At 43.2% G+C, this 12,574-nt stretch overlaps 1 protein-coding gene across 1 annotated transcript in view; it reads right to left on the bottom strand.

Annotated features, from left to right (window-relative positions):
• The window catches only part of IVNS1ABP (influenza virus NS1A binding protein), a 62,580-nt gene extending 52,266 nt beyond the window's left edge, over positions 1-10,314 (bottom strand). Inside the window, exons 1-3 of the mRNA XM_069232007.1 lie at positions 9,984-10,314; positions 2,599-2,803; positions 2,056-2,170 (exon numbers count right to left, since the gene is read on the bottom strand). Coding sequence (XP_069088108.1) covers positions 2,056-2,170; positions 2,599-2,642 — 159 coding nt within the window. The 5' untranslated portion in view covers positions 2,643-2,803; positions 9,984-10,314. The remainder of the gene's footprint in view (positions 1-2,055; positions 2,171-2,598; positions 2,804-9,983) is intronic.
• Between the last annotated feature and the right edge of the window lie 2,260 nt (positions 10,315-12,574).

The raw sequence follows: 12,574 nt of genomic DNA, 5'->3' as shown, positions 1-12,574 counted from the left end.
TATAAATATAGTAATCACAAATTAAGAATTATGCCTGTGAGAGCGTAGTTTATATAATCCATATTAACATGAAATGCTTCTAAGCTAATGTGTGATGCTGTCGCATAGAAACTAATAGTAATTTTGCTTAAACGTGCGCTTGAATTGTGACCATGAAGAGTGGCCACCAATGCATAAGCAAACTAATAATGATAATCAAAATGTTTTATTACGTTTAAATAAGTTTATACTAACATTTGCGCTATTAAAACTGTACTGGAAACCCCATAGGCCTTAAGTTAGCATGAGCCGGAGCTTAGCTGCCTGGCTCTCATATTGAATGCATTTTTCTATTTCAGTGTGCTGACTCACAAGGGGCCATGACACTGCTTGTTTTTTTTCTTCAAACTTGGAAGATTAATGTAACCATGTTAGATCCATTCTCAGGCATATTTTCTATGCCCATGGAATAAATGTTAAAGTAAAATTGAAACAGTGTAGATTAATGTAATGTACAGGGTCATTCAAACCGATGAAGACAATGGAACTGCTGACTAAAAGATGTGCAAAGAATTACAAAGGGATGAAGTCACACCGGACGTGCCACCTCTGAAGACGTCAATTACGAAGACCAGTCAAAGACTTGTAAAATATGGGGTGAAGATTAGGATTACCTAATGTTTATTTGATAGGTTAAAGATAGTGGGGTATAACGAATGTCCAATAGAATTTTGGGGGAAATGTACTATGAAAAAGGGATAAAAACCCATGTCATAGGGAGGTCATTTAGGTGGGTTAGGGAATGCTATCGATTTTATCCAGAAACTCTGTCACTGTTTGGTGACTTGAGATTTTATTAAAACCATCCTTGCCCTTAGTTTGTCCATTTACACTTTTCCTCCTTATGAGGAAAGTGCCCTTTGTCCCGGAGTTGAGTTCTGACTGTTGGCGTTTTGACTGATGTCCTGAAGACGAAGACTGAACCTGTGTGCTGACCTAATCCTTGGAGAGTAATTATGACAATGCATTTGTAATTTGTCAGTTGTCTTTTCCTTTCTAGGTACCAACTGCTTGCTTTAGACAGAGACCATAGCTAGATGTTTTCCAAATTGGTGTTCTAAATTGTTTTGCATGAAGCCCAACAAGCGAATGCTAATCAGAGGTTAGGACAGGTGTTCACCAAAACTGACGCAAATAGACAAACAACTGAGGCTATGCTTTGTTGAACTGACGCGTTATTGACACTCTGCTAAACTTTATCTATGTTCACGCTGTGTTATGTTCTGATGTTTGTGATTCTAGCTTTAATGAAAGCTTATCAAAGTTGCTATATTGTGACCATGCTATTATGTTTCTTGTTGAGATTAACGCATTTGCTATTAGACTAATTAATAGGGAATAAAAAAAAATGTATACTAAACAAGGTGTGGTTATTCATGGATGAAAGGTCATGGTAGAGTTTTGAATTGATTAATGACTGACTAAAGTGAAATGCATAGATTGATTAGCTATCTTGTCCTACGGTGTCTCAACTGGGTCAAAAGATTAATTGGCCTAAAACGAGTCCTGATGTGAATAAAATATAAAAGGACACGTTAACACCTGCTCTCCTCTGGAAGTATAAGCAGGATATGCTATGAAATGAAGCCCATCCCACTTAATCACCTATTTAGTCCCCGTCAAATCACTCAAGCCTACCATAGAGTAAGTCTTTAATCTTTTACATTCCGGTTAGTTAGATGTGCGCTGATGACAGGGGGCCATCCAAAATCTAGCCACTTCTTGATTGAAAAAGGACTAGCGCCCATAATCCAAGTTGTCAAATACTTATCAGAGGGCTTCCTATGGTCTTTCCTCTTCTGGGTCCACTATTAAGCACAGCAATTTAAAGTACTACCTTTTCTAAAAGTCAGGCAGTAAGCACTTTCTGGAAATTAGCTGATTTATTGATTCAACTATGAGGGTATTAACAAACAGAGCCTAAACATAATCCTGAAAAGCATTTCAAAGTGCAAATCTGGTGTAGAAAACTGAGCTAATTAAAATTCAGCAATCTGTGCTACAATGAATTGTTACCTGAAGTTTAACATCACAGAACTGTCCACTCTTTCGCAATGCGTTCAATTTAGCAACGGAAGATTCAATGAAGTTCTCGTCTTCAAAGATCAAATACCCGTTTGGAATCATTTTGCTGTAGATATGAATGAAATAAAGAAAACAGATGTTTACATACCGTGAAGCTCTTCCTGAATAACAGGCTCAAATGGTATGGGAGAAATCATGGCTCACATTCACAGAATTAGCAGTCAACATTTGAGGATAAAAGTATAAAGGTGTATGTATTGTGTACAGTAGAAATATTTCATCCCGTGCACCACCCTGTTCAAATCAAACATCTTCTATGTTTGACACTGATCCTCACCCAGAATGAAAGATCAAGTTTAAAAGCAATTGTTAAAAACGGTATCCCTTTATCACAGAAGGAAATAAATACTGGTTTGACATTCTAAAACTTAAAATGTGAATCGTCTGCGTCCTCTGACCGCAGTATCAGTCACAAAACAAGGGACAGAGGAGCAGCCCATTTTAAGATTTAAACTCAAATTTAAACATACTCACTCAAAATCAGAGGATGAAGTGTTTGAAGCGCAGCTGAGAGACATGAGTACAACCAATTCAATTCTTCCAGGAGACTGAAATGCAGGCAGAATCGTCTGTTTCCAAGTGCAACGGTGAACCCAAACTATCAGGCTTGCAAGTGATGTAATCACGTCCTTAGAAGCTATAGACACGAACTTCTTTTGTGATAATCATGAATCATAATCTGAAACAGAATTGGGTAAAAATTGCTGTGTTTAGGTTTACAGAGATCTCAGTGTAATAATCGCGTATATACACAGTGAAGTACCTCTAATAAAGCACGGTCTGTTTCACACCGAACTTTAATGAGAATCCAAGGGAAATGTTTAGTCACATTAAACTACCTGTAGATCCGCACTTCAGGTTGATGTCCTATATTTAAATCCAGAAGAATCAACCACCTGCCTTAATACTATTATCGCCACGGAAATAAATCGATAAGGCATTCAAGGGGGAAAGCATTTTTTCTTATTATTATTGTGAACATTTATTTTGTGGTCGACATGAGCTTGAGTTTTGCTTCTCAAACGGATGCCTTTATAAAGAAGGGAACGTACCTATAATGAGAGGCTTTTACCGTTAACTACTGTCTCCCAGTGTCCGTGACAAATACACACTGTCAATTAAACTGACCGGTACCAGGCCCCGAGTGGGGGGGGGTGGGGGTGGGGGGGGGGTGGAGGGGGAGGGGGACGGACGACACGCCACACCACCACAAGCGAAATAAATAATAAAAACACACCGCTGACATAAGTTTACAGTGCGGGGAGCGAATAGCCAAACGATAGACGCAGGTACTTTATAAGTGTGCGACTTAAGTAGTTGGCGTGGGCTGTGTCACTGAGTGAAAAGTACTCAGTGTTGCGTTGATGCTTGAAGTGGAATGGCGCAGTTTGAGATCGCAGTGCATGTGGATTTGCCGTAATCATAGACAGGGAAGAGATTCTGCTTTGAGTTGAGAGGCAGGGAAACCAGCCAGGTGTGAACTGGATGACGAATAGCCATGATAAAATGTTATTTCGAGTACACCCAGAGGTTGCGTTCTACTGCAATAAAAGTTGTGTTTAAGTGAGTGCAAGTGTGCCCTCACAATCACATGTCCTGCATAAAGCCACTGGCCAATGTGTAGAAGTACCTCACTTAGGTGTATTATGGTAAATATAAGGCCCTGTATAGCAATGTCAGGTCTTAAAAATTGTCAAATTATAGCTGTAACAAACTCATGTTTGTCAAATTAGTCCCCATGGTTCTGTCCCACAACAGAGTCTGCAATGCCCCGATAAGGGCACACCACCCTACCCAAAGTACATGTGTATTACACTTCTCAAACATTACAATCTTTCTTCTGACCTATAAGTATATGGAAATGCACCTGCCCTTAGGAATGTATTAAATTATACAATCATCTGGAGTTCTTAAATTCTAGCAAAGGCAGCAAAGTTTAATCCCCATCCTTCAATGACAGAACTAATATGTAAAGAAAGTTCACACCAATGAGGAGGGGCCGATGGCCACCCGGGTGTAGGACTCAAACTTTATGCGCCTACTGAAAGGATCAAAACTGTATTATATGTGAACAGCTGAGTGGATTAGTAGCCAGAAGCAGAGGTTGCATATCGTTGGATGGCTGCTGCTCAAGCCCTAACTCAGGTTTTAGAAGACAGCTGACATATGATCAGAGACTGATAGAGCAATGGCAGACTTTGGGAGAGATTTTTCAGTCAGAGGAGTCCCATTCAATAACTCCTCTTCCAGTGATTGAGGGAGGTGGTAAGGACAGTTCTGTTGTCCCTTCGCAAGCACAGTCTTTGCAGTGAGACAATAGCAGGTTAGCTCAACCCAGAGAGCAGGTGCATGCAGTGGCAAGCACAGAGAGTGCTCGCTTGGGAGCGCCCCAATTTAGTTCAGCCCCAATTTCCACTGCCCAAATCATATCGTGGAGACATCAAAATTATCTATCACAAAACAACCTGGTTTTGTACGGCAGGCACCTGCGGTTTTTGGTCCTGGGTTCCGCAGCCATATAGGGAAACCTACCAAACCCACACTTTTCTGGATACTAGACATCCAAGGGAGTCCACAGAGGTGTGACTTATGTGGATTCCCAAAAGTTCTCTTAACCAGAATACCCTGCAAAGCTGAAATGTTGAATAAAAACTATTTTTCTTGCATACGCTGGGATCCATAAAATACCTACCACCCAGTGTTTCCCACCTGTCCTGATAAAAACGCTACCCCACTTGAGCGCCTGTACTTAGTGCCTGCGCCAGGAATCAGTCACCCGAGGGTCAACAGCTGTCTTCATGTAAGGACCAACAATGACCGTAAAGTGATCTATTCCTGACACGGATACTAGGCCTACCTACACAAGTGAGGTACCATTTTTATCTGGAGACTTGGGGGAATGTATGGAAGGAAATTTGTGGCTCCTCTCAGATTCCAAAACTTTATCACCGAAATGTGAGGTAAGTGTTTTTTTTTTTTGCCAAATAGAGGTTTGCAAATGATTCTGGGTAACAGAAGCTGGTGAGGGCCCATAAGGCACTCCATTCTGAATTACCCTAGATGTCTAGTTTTCAAAAATGGATAGGTTAGCTAGGTTTCCCCTAGGTGCCAGCTGAGTTAGGGGCCCATACACTACAGCTAGGCACTTTGCAAAAAAAAAAAAAAAAGTTAGTTTTCTTTGGGAAATTGATGTGTCCGCATTGTGTTTTGGGGTATTTCCTGTCACAGGCACTAGGCCTACCCACACAAGTGAGGTACCATTTTTATCAGGAGACTTGGGGGAAAACACAGAATAGCACAAGTGTTATTGCCTATTGTCTTGCTCTACATTTATTCCTTCCAAATGTAATATAGTGTAAAAAAAAAAAAAAAAAAAAAAAAAAGAAGTCTATTTGAGAAATGCCCTGTAATTCACATACTAGTATGGGGACCCCAGAATTCAGAGATGTGCAAATAACCACTGCCTCTCAACACCTTATCTTGTGCCCATTTTGGAAATATAAAGGTTTCCTTGATACGTATTTTTCAGTCTTTATATTTCACCAAATGAATTGCTGTATACCTGGTATACAATGAAACCCACTATCAAGGTGCAGCTCATTTATTGGCTCTGGGTACCTAGGGTTCTTGAACATGTGCCCTATATATCCCCGCAACCAGAAGAGTCCAGCAGACGTAACTGTATACTGCTTTTGAAGATTTGATAACACAGGGAAAAAAAGGTCGAGTAAAACAGAGAAAAACAGCTATTATTTATTCAGCTCAATTTTAATATATTTTTTATTTTAGCTGTTCTTTTGTAGACAAACCTTGAAGGATCTACACAAGTTACCCGTTGCTGAATTCAGAATTTTGTCTACTTTTCAAAAATGTTTAGCTGTCCGGGACCAAGCATTGGTTTTATACCCATTACAAATGGGGTATGGCCCACTAAAATGCCTAAATTTGGGTTTTCTGACTCAAGTCTGTCTGTTCCTGAAAGCTGGGAAGATGGTGAGGCCTAAGGGGTTAATTTCACCTTATTCACCAGTGTATTTCAACATACTTTCTTGGAGCAATCTTCACAACATAAAGGCACCATAAAAAATAAAATAAAAACCTTTCCAAGCAAATCGATGATGTCCATGGTTTTCTAGTGCTAGGACTTTTCATTTGGTGACACTGAAAATGAAAATCTTCACAAGCTTGTTCTTTCCGGTCTACTCTTCTGTTGAAACCAGTCAAACAGTTTTTGGCGAATCCCAGTTACAAGCTGGTAATTAGCATGTTTGTTACCAGGGGCATCCTGGAATCTTTAAGAATAGACTTAAAATATAAGCCAGAATAGTAAACGCTATATAAGTACAATTACAATAGTCTTGGGGTTTCCAAAAAGAAACAAAACTGCAAAGGAAACTGGGAACATGTAACTTAAAAACGCCAAATTCTTCTAAACCTTAAATCAGTTCATTTACTAATTACATAAATAGTAACACTGAGCAAGTAATATACTGTGAAACAAGCGCTACCGAGTACCGTTACATTCACTTGAAACACACACTTGGGAAATCAGGAACTGAATCCCGTGGATATAGACAGTGAGAAGAAACTAGATAGGAGCTTCAACATTATTTTAACTACAAAAAAAGGCGGGGTAGGGGTGACAACATTATAAGCAACACATTACTTATTGCTGGTCTGAGACGAAGGAAAAAAAAAAAAGGGGAGGGGGGGGGGGGGGGGGGAGAGTGTCTGTTTTAAATCATTTAAACCAATGAGAAAAGCGCCCCCATTCTTCGCGTTTTCTCTCCCTCCAAGCAAGGGTGATTTCTAGTGTTCTGCAATTTCCTTTCATCCCCTAACTGCACACATGCAGTTGGAGGCGTAAAGGCGGCTGGTACATGATGTCCCAGGGTCTGTTGGTAAACTCAAAGGTATTACTCGCAGGTTGCGGGCATCATTTCCGATCTTGCATACATTTACGTTTCCTTGTTTGCCGTCCATTTGTTTCGTTAAGTGATACTAAATGTCAACTAATGGGACACATCCAATTTGCAGAGTTTAGTAGAAAATGCAGTTACACATTAACAGTTGGGGGGTTGGGCGAAAAACCTGCGAAGGCAGCATTCTTCACCTGGGCAGTCAGGATTGGGGTTATTAATGTGCCTTAATTACAACAGAGAAACCAGACTGGTGAAACTGAGTTAGATCGGCATTATACACCAACGTGTACACTTCCTTTTTAAGAGTTTGACAGAATAGGTTCCTGCTGCTCTTACAGAAGTCGTTTGCCTAGCTCCTTTGGTATTGCCCCATCTCATTCACTCGTCTAATTTACTGATATTCCGAATTATCTTAAATATACGCTATTTCTATAGCGCGAGCCGTACCCAAAAGGTGGCGGAGGCCTTTGTAGCGTCAAATGCAAGCGTGATGCTTATTTGGATAATTTGTACATTTTCCCAGCAGGTAGGACTAGCCACATTCCCCTTGCCGCCACTTACATTTTCTGAGACCTTCCAACACAATAAAAATGTTAACTGAAGAGTTCTGATTTAAGAAGAGGACTTGGGGTACCGATTCTTATTGATGATGGCAATTGAAGGGTGGCCTTCTACAGTGACCTTAGTTTTGGGGGCCTTGATGCAATCGTGGATTTTCGATGTATTTTAAACAGTATATGGTCCCAAAACTGCCCAAAAATACAAAATTAAACCAGCTATCAACAGGGCTCATGTAGGCCAGCATTTGTACTCAGACAATTGGCACTTCAGAGGACATGAACGTCGAGCACATGCATCAGCCATCTTGTGTAAATACGGCTGTCACTAGAGGAACGCACCACTTGCGTTAGAATCCTTGCATCCTCAAACCCTGTGCACGGACAGCTGCCATCTTGTTCGTTTCCTCTCGAATGTACTTGATACAGCCCAGACAGAACGCTGCGACTGGATGTTTAGCGGGAAAGGCACATGGTCATTTTATTAACGTCGTTACCCTGTGTGCCGCGGGAAGCAAGGACCGGTTTAGACCAGATTATGGCTACCAGGTTGTGGGCTGAAGCTCGTGACACGGAAGCTTCGGGGCTAGACGCCAAAACCAGAGAATGTGCAGGTCCACTAGAACTACACACTAACCACCAGCTACGCTTCAGACTTCGGGGGTATGGTCGGGCGAAAGGGAATATTCAAATGTACCGTTCAGATTTGCGCAACGCGGGCAAGGCAATAAAGCAACATTAGCAGCCATCACTTGGCACGGACAATAGATACTCGTAACAAAGCTAACAAAAGCCCCTTGCAAATGAATATCTGAACGGTGGGGGTATTCTCTCGTGGCACCTGGGGACCAGCCCTTAGAGCACATACTCGGCCGTCGCACACAGCGACCCGATCCTGCCTTCTTGGCACAGACAGTAACCATGTCCACGTTAATACACGCTAGTGTATTGTGTCCAAGATGATCCCGTTAATTGACAGTGCCGTCTCAGAAATGGGCGGGTCGCAGACGCTTTACTGCGGAGTCTCGGCGGCCTCCAAGCGGCGCGCCCTGTGCAGACTCGATCGCCATCAGTGTGAATGAGGCATTACGGAGGCAACACGGGGAACGGGGAACACATTACACCCAACGAAGCCGTGACTGTATGCTACAGCAGTCGTTCCCAACCTTTTGACTTTTGTGGACGCACATTTTATCAATACTGGAGCCCGGGGACCCCCACTGACTCATTATTGGAATCCAGGGACCCCCACTGAGTCATTACTGATAGTTGGAACCTAATATTACATTTTCTAAGCAGTCGCGGACCCCCAGGGGTCCCCGGCCCACAGGTTGGGAACCACTGTGCTACAGCCACAAAAATAAATGAAAGACCGCGTAAACAGGTGCCCTAACGCTGTACCACAAGAGTGCGCCCGCAAGCAACAAGATGGCCTCGTTGTCAGGGCGAAGAGAGCACAAACGGCAAAGTACAATTTTGCCCGCAGTTCTTAAAATTCTTGCAAGCCAGCTGCCAATAGATCGAATCCAGACTAAAGACGCTCGAAATTTTAAGCCATAATTGGCTTTGGCTGGCTCTTAAATGAGATTTTGTATTACGCCACTGTCCCAAACTGACTGCAACGAAAGGGAAGTCAAACGCCAGTGGCCTTTGAAGGGCAAACGGACCTTCAAAAATTGATAGGCACGATAAAACGGACAGAAATTCGGGACGCCATTGACCTTTGTATATGGATTTTTTTTTTTTTTTTTTTAAAAGAGGCTGGCCTACCTCACCACTGGAGGAACCGTACAGCTTTCCCGTTAGTGGCGTGGGATCTTCGCGGACACCCCACTCAAAAAAAAAAAAGGTACCTGGGTTTTCCCGCGCTCGAACCCGCATACTTGAATTGAACAGACTTATCTTGTACAACATGCAACCACCATACACCTCCTGCCACACGACTCTCAACGTCTGCTTCAAGTATTAGATACGAGAGGCGATCCTCGGCCTCCACGCGTCTCTAAATTTTAGACAACTGAAATGACGCAAACATAATTACAGCATGGAGGGGGAACTCTTTACACTTAAGAAACACTAAGCATCCATAGACAACGATGAGCTGAAAGGAAAAATGGAAGCGTCCAAATGAGAAATGATCACAAAACCATGATATAAAAGGGCGAAAACATTACAACATATCTTGGAAAGTACCAGCAAGCATATGGCAGTGTACAAGCCTTTTCATCGAGAATCGGAAACACAAGGAGACGCTCACATTAGCACAAGAGATACTAGGAAAACCACGTGAACCAGAATTGGACCCTAGATATCCAGGACGCACGGTGGTACGTCACACTGGTCTTTGATGTCTGGCACCAGACCTCCACACAATAGGTACCTGGTTTCTCTCAGCACACACGATGAAACTCATATTGTCCTCCTCCTCCTCCCAGTGGGGGCGCTACTGCTGAAGGCTCTGTAGTGGGTCCGACAAGCGCTGCGGGTGGTGGAGGGCACGAGTCTCTCGAGCGCTCTTAACAGTCACTTCTTGCAAGAGACGTGGAACCTCTCAATACACACCTTCTACACCGCAGCACGCGCACAATCACAGCTCAGCACCTCCAGCCGGCCGGTTTAAAGGTCTGACGTCACGGGCCTCCCTCCCTTTAGGGCCACTCCCGCTCAAGCCAATCAGAGGCTCCCAAGCCAGTCTCTTCGTAGAGACTTCTAGAGAACGGCGTTAAAGTCCAACCCGCTGGTAGAGCGACCCGGTCTGCCATCTTGAAACCCTAACTCTTGTACGCAGCAGGTACTGAGAGGACACCACTAAAGTCATCAAATGGAATCATGTGTTGCAAAATCTATTAATGCACTGTAGACAACCGGTAGCTCCTTTATATAGGACTTTGTTTGTTTATAAAAGTTTGATTATAATAAACAACATTTACTGTATTGACGAAGTTATCTTGCTGTTCTAAGTAAACACTGATGTGTTCTATTTTTTTTTTTTTTTACAATAACCCTCAATCCAGACATACTCATAGTGGGTGAACTGTTAAACTGTCCTTCTTCAATATGGCGTCTGCGCTGTCACTTCTGAGTCGACCCACTCATCTGCTTTCGGGCGTGTCGGAATAGCTGCCGAAACTGGGTCATGGGCGGGAAAAGGGACTGTACCTTCACGTGATGTACGAACTGACAGTTTTTGACAAGCATTAGTAACCCAACCAGCCTGAGGCTGTTGCCCTCACTTTAACATGGCGGGAAGGCTTTATTTCTAGAAAGTTGTCACCAGTCAACGTGTGAATTCCAGGAAAAACGGTACATTGACCGGTTGCGCAGAACCACGCTTCACAAAGAGCCAGGGGCTGTTTTGTTTTTTAATTGCTGTAAGTCGTTAAGAATCGTGAATTTTGAAAACCGGCATCAGTAACCCGAGCTCTTTAAACAAGCATCTGCCATGCAATGAGTCTCCCGTTTGCTCTAGTTAGAGCCATTAGCGTTGTAAATTCCTGATTGGACTTTTCTTGCCACTTAAATCGAAAATGTAAAGTGAAACAGTTGACATAAGAAAGTCAGTTCAAAGCGCCAGGGCCCCCCACAGCGTGAGGGCAAAGGAGAGGCACAAAAGGAAAAAGAAGTTCGCTTTCAGTCAAACATATTGGCAAACATGCAATTATCCATGTAACAGGGTCAGTCCTCAAGGCAGTAACAAAACCACAAATGTAAAACATTTACCAATGTCATCAGAGGACTTTTGAAAGGCAAGCCCAGGAACGAGTAAAAGTGATGGGCGTGAGGTGGGCATGGTTAAAAGCCCACATAGATACTACCACCTTGAAAAAGCAGCACTTGTGCACTGCTAGGCTTGACCTAAAAAGTAATAGGGGTACAATAGAGCTTGGCCAGCTTCCTTTTCGAGGTCATGTTTTCATTGGCCATATATGAAAATAGATCCTTTCTGCTCTGCAGACACCTTGAATTATTTTACCTTGTAGTGTTGATAGAATTTTAATTTCTCCTTTAAGGCACATGGAATTGACAGGCGTTTAAAGAGGGAGAAAGCTAAACCTAGTTTGGTGTCCAGGCCTAAGCAGTGGTGCTGCAACAATTTTCAGAGTGGAGGTGCCACCATCAACTTTATATCACTGAAGTCAAGGGCTGTAAAAATTCCAAGTGTCATACAAAGAACGGGATGGACGGAGTGCTGAAACTTTTCAACTGTTCAGCCCCAGTCACAGATCTAGGTTTAATCCATTGTTCTTTTGCTCACCATGTCACCCCAGTTTGGACCCAGCCATATGCAAACCAGTCTTGACCCTGTTCCCCATGGGAACAGTCCAGCCCGATCTGCCAGGCCAGGCTCTCCCTGGAGCGGGAACAAGCATCCTAGGACCAGTTTCAGAGTATCACCCTTCATCAGCTAGGCTAGCTTTAATCCAGTAGCACAGTGAGCAACGGGCCCACGTCTGGGCATACCCTTCCCACTTAGGACAACTTTAACAACACAAAAGGATGATGGACAGAGTGTTGAAACCTTTCAACCACACACCTCCAGTCACAGATCTAGGTTTAATCCATTGTTCTTTTGCTCACCATGCCATCCCAGTTTGGACCCATCCATATGCAAATCAGTCTTGACCCTGTTCCCCAAGGGAACAGTCCAGCCCGAACTGCCAGGCCAGGTCCTCCCTGGAACGGAAACAAGCTTCCTGGGACCGGTTTCAGGATATCACCCTTCATCAGCCAGGCTAACTTGAATCCAGTGGCACAGTGAGCAAGGGACCCACATCTGGGCATACCCTTACCACTTAGGGCAACTTTAGCAACACAAAAGGAGGATGGACAGAGTGCAGAAACTTTTCAACCATGCACCCCCAGTCACAGATCTGGGCTTAATCCATCATAGCAAATAAGGCACACGGGGGCGGCTCCTCTGTTAGGGCTGAGGAGCATCACCCCACTCAACTCCCCCAGCAGCAGAAGCTG

This window comes from Pleurodeles waltl, chromosome 4_2 (genome assembly GCF_031143425.1).
Source record: "Pleurodeles waltl isolate 20211129_DDA chromosome 4_2, aPleWal1.hap1.20221129, whole genome shotgun sequence".
In the NCBI taxonomy this organism is placed as follows: Eukaryota; Metazoa; Chordata; class Amphibia; order Caudata; family Salamandridae; genus Pleurodeles; species Pleurodeles waltl.
This window is presented reverse-complemented; position numbering and strand designations above follow the sequence as displayed.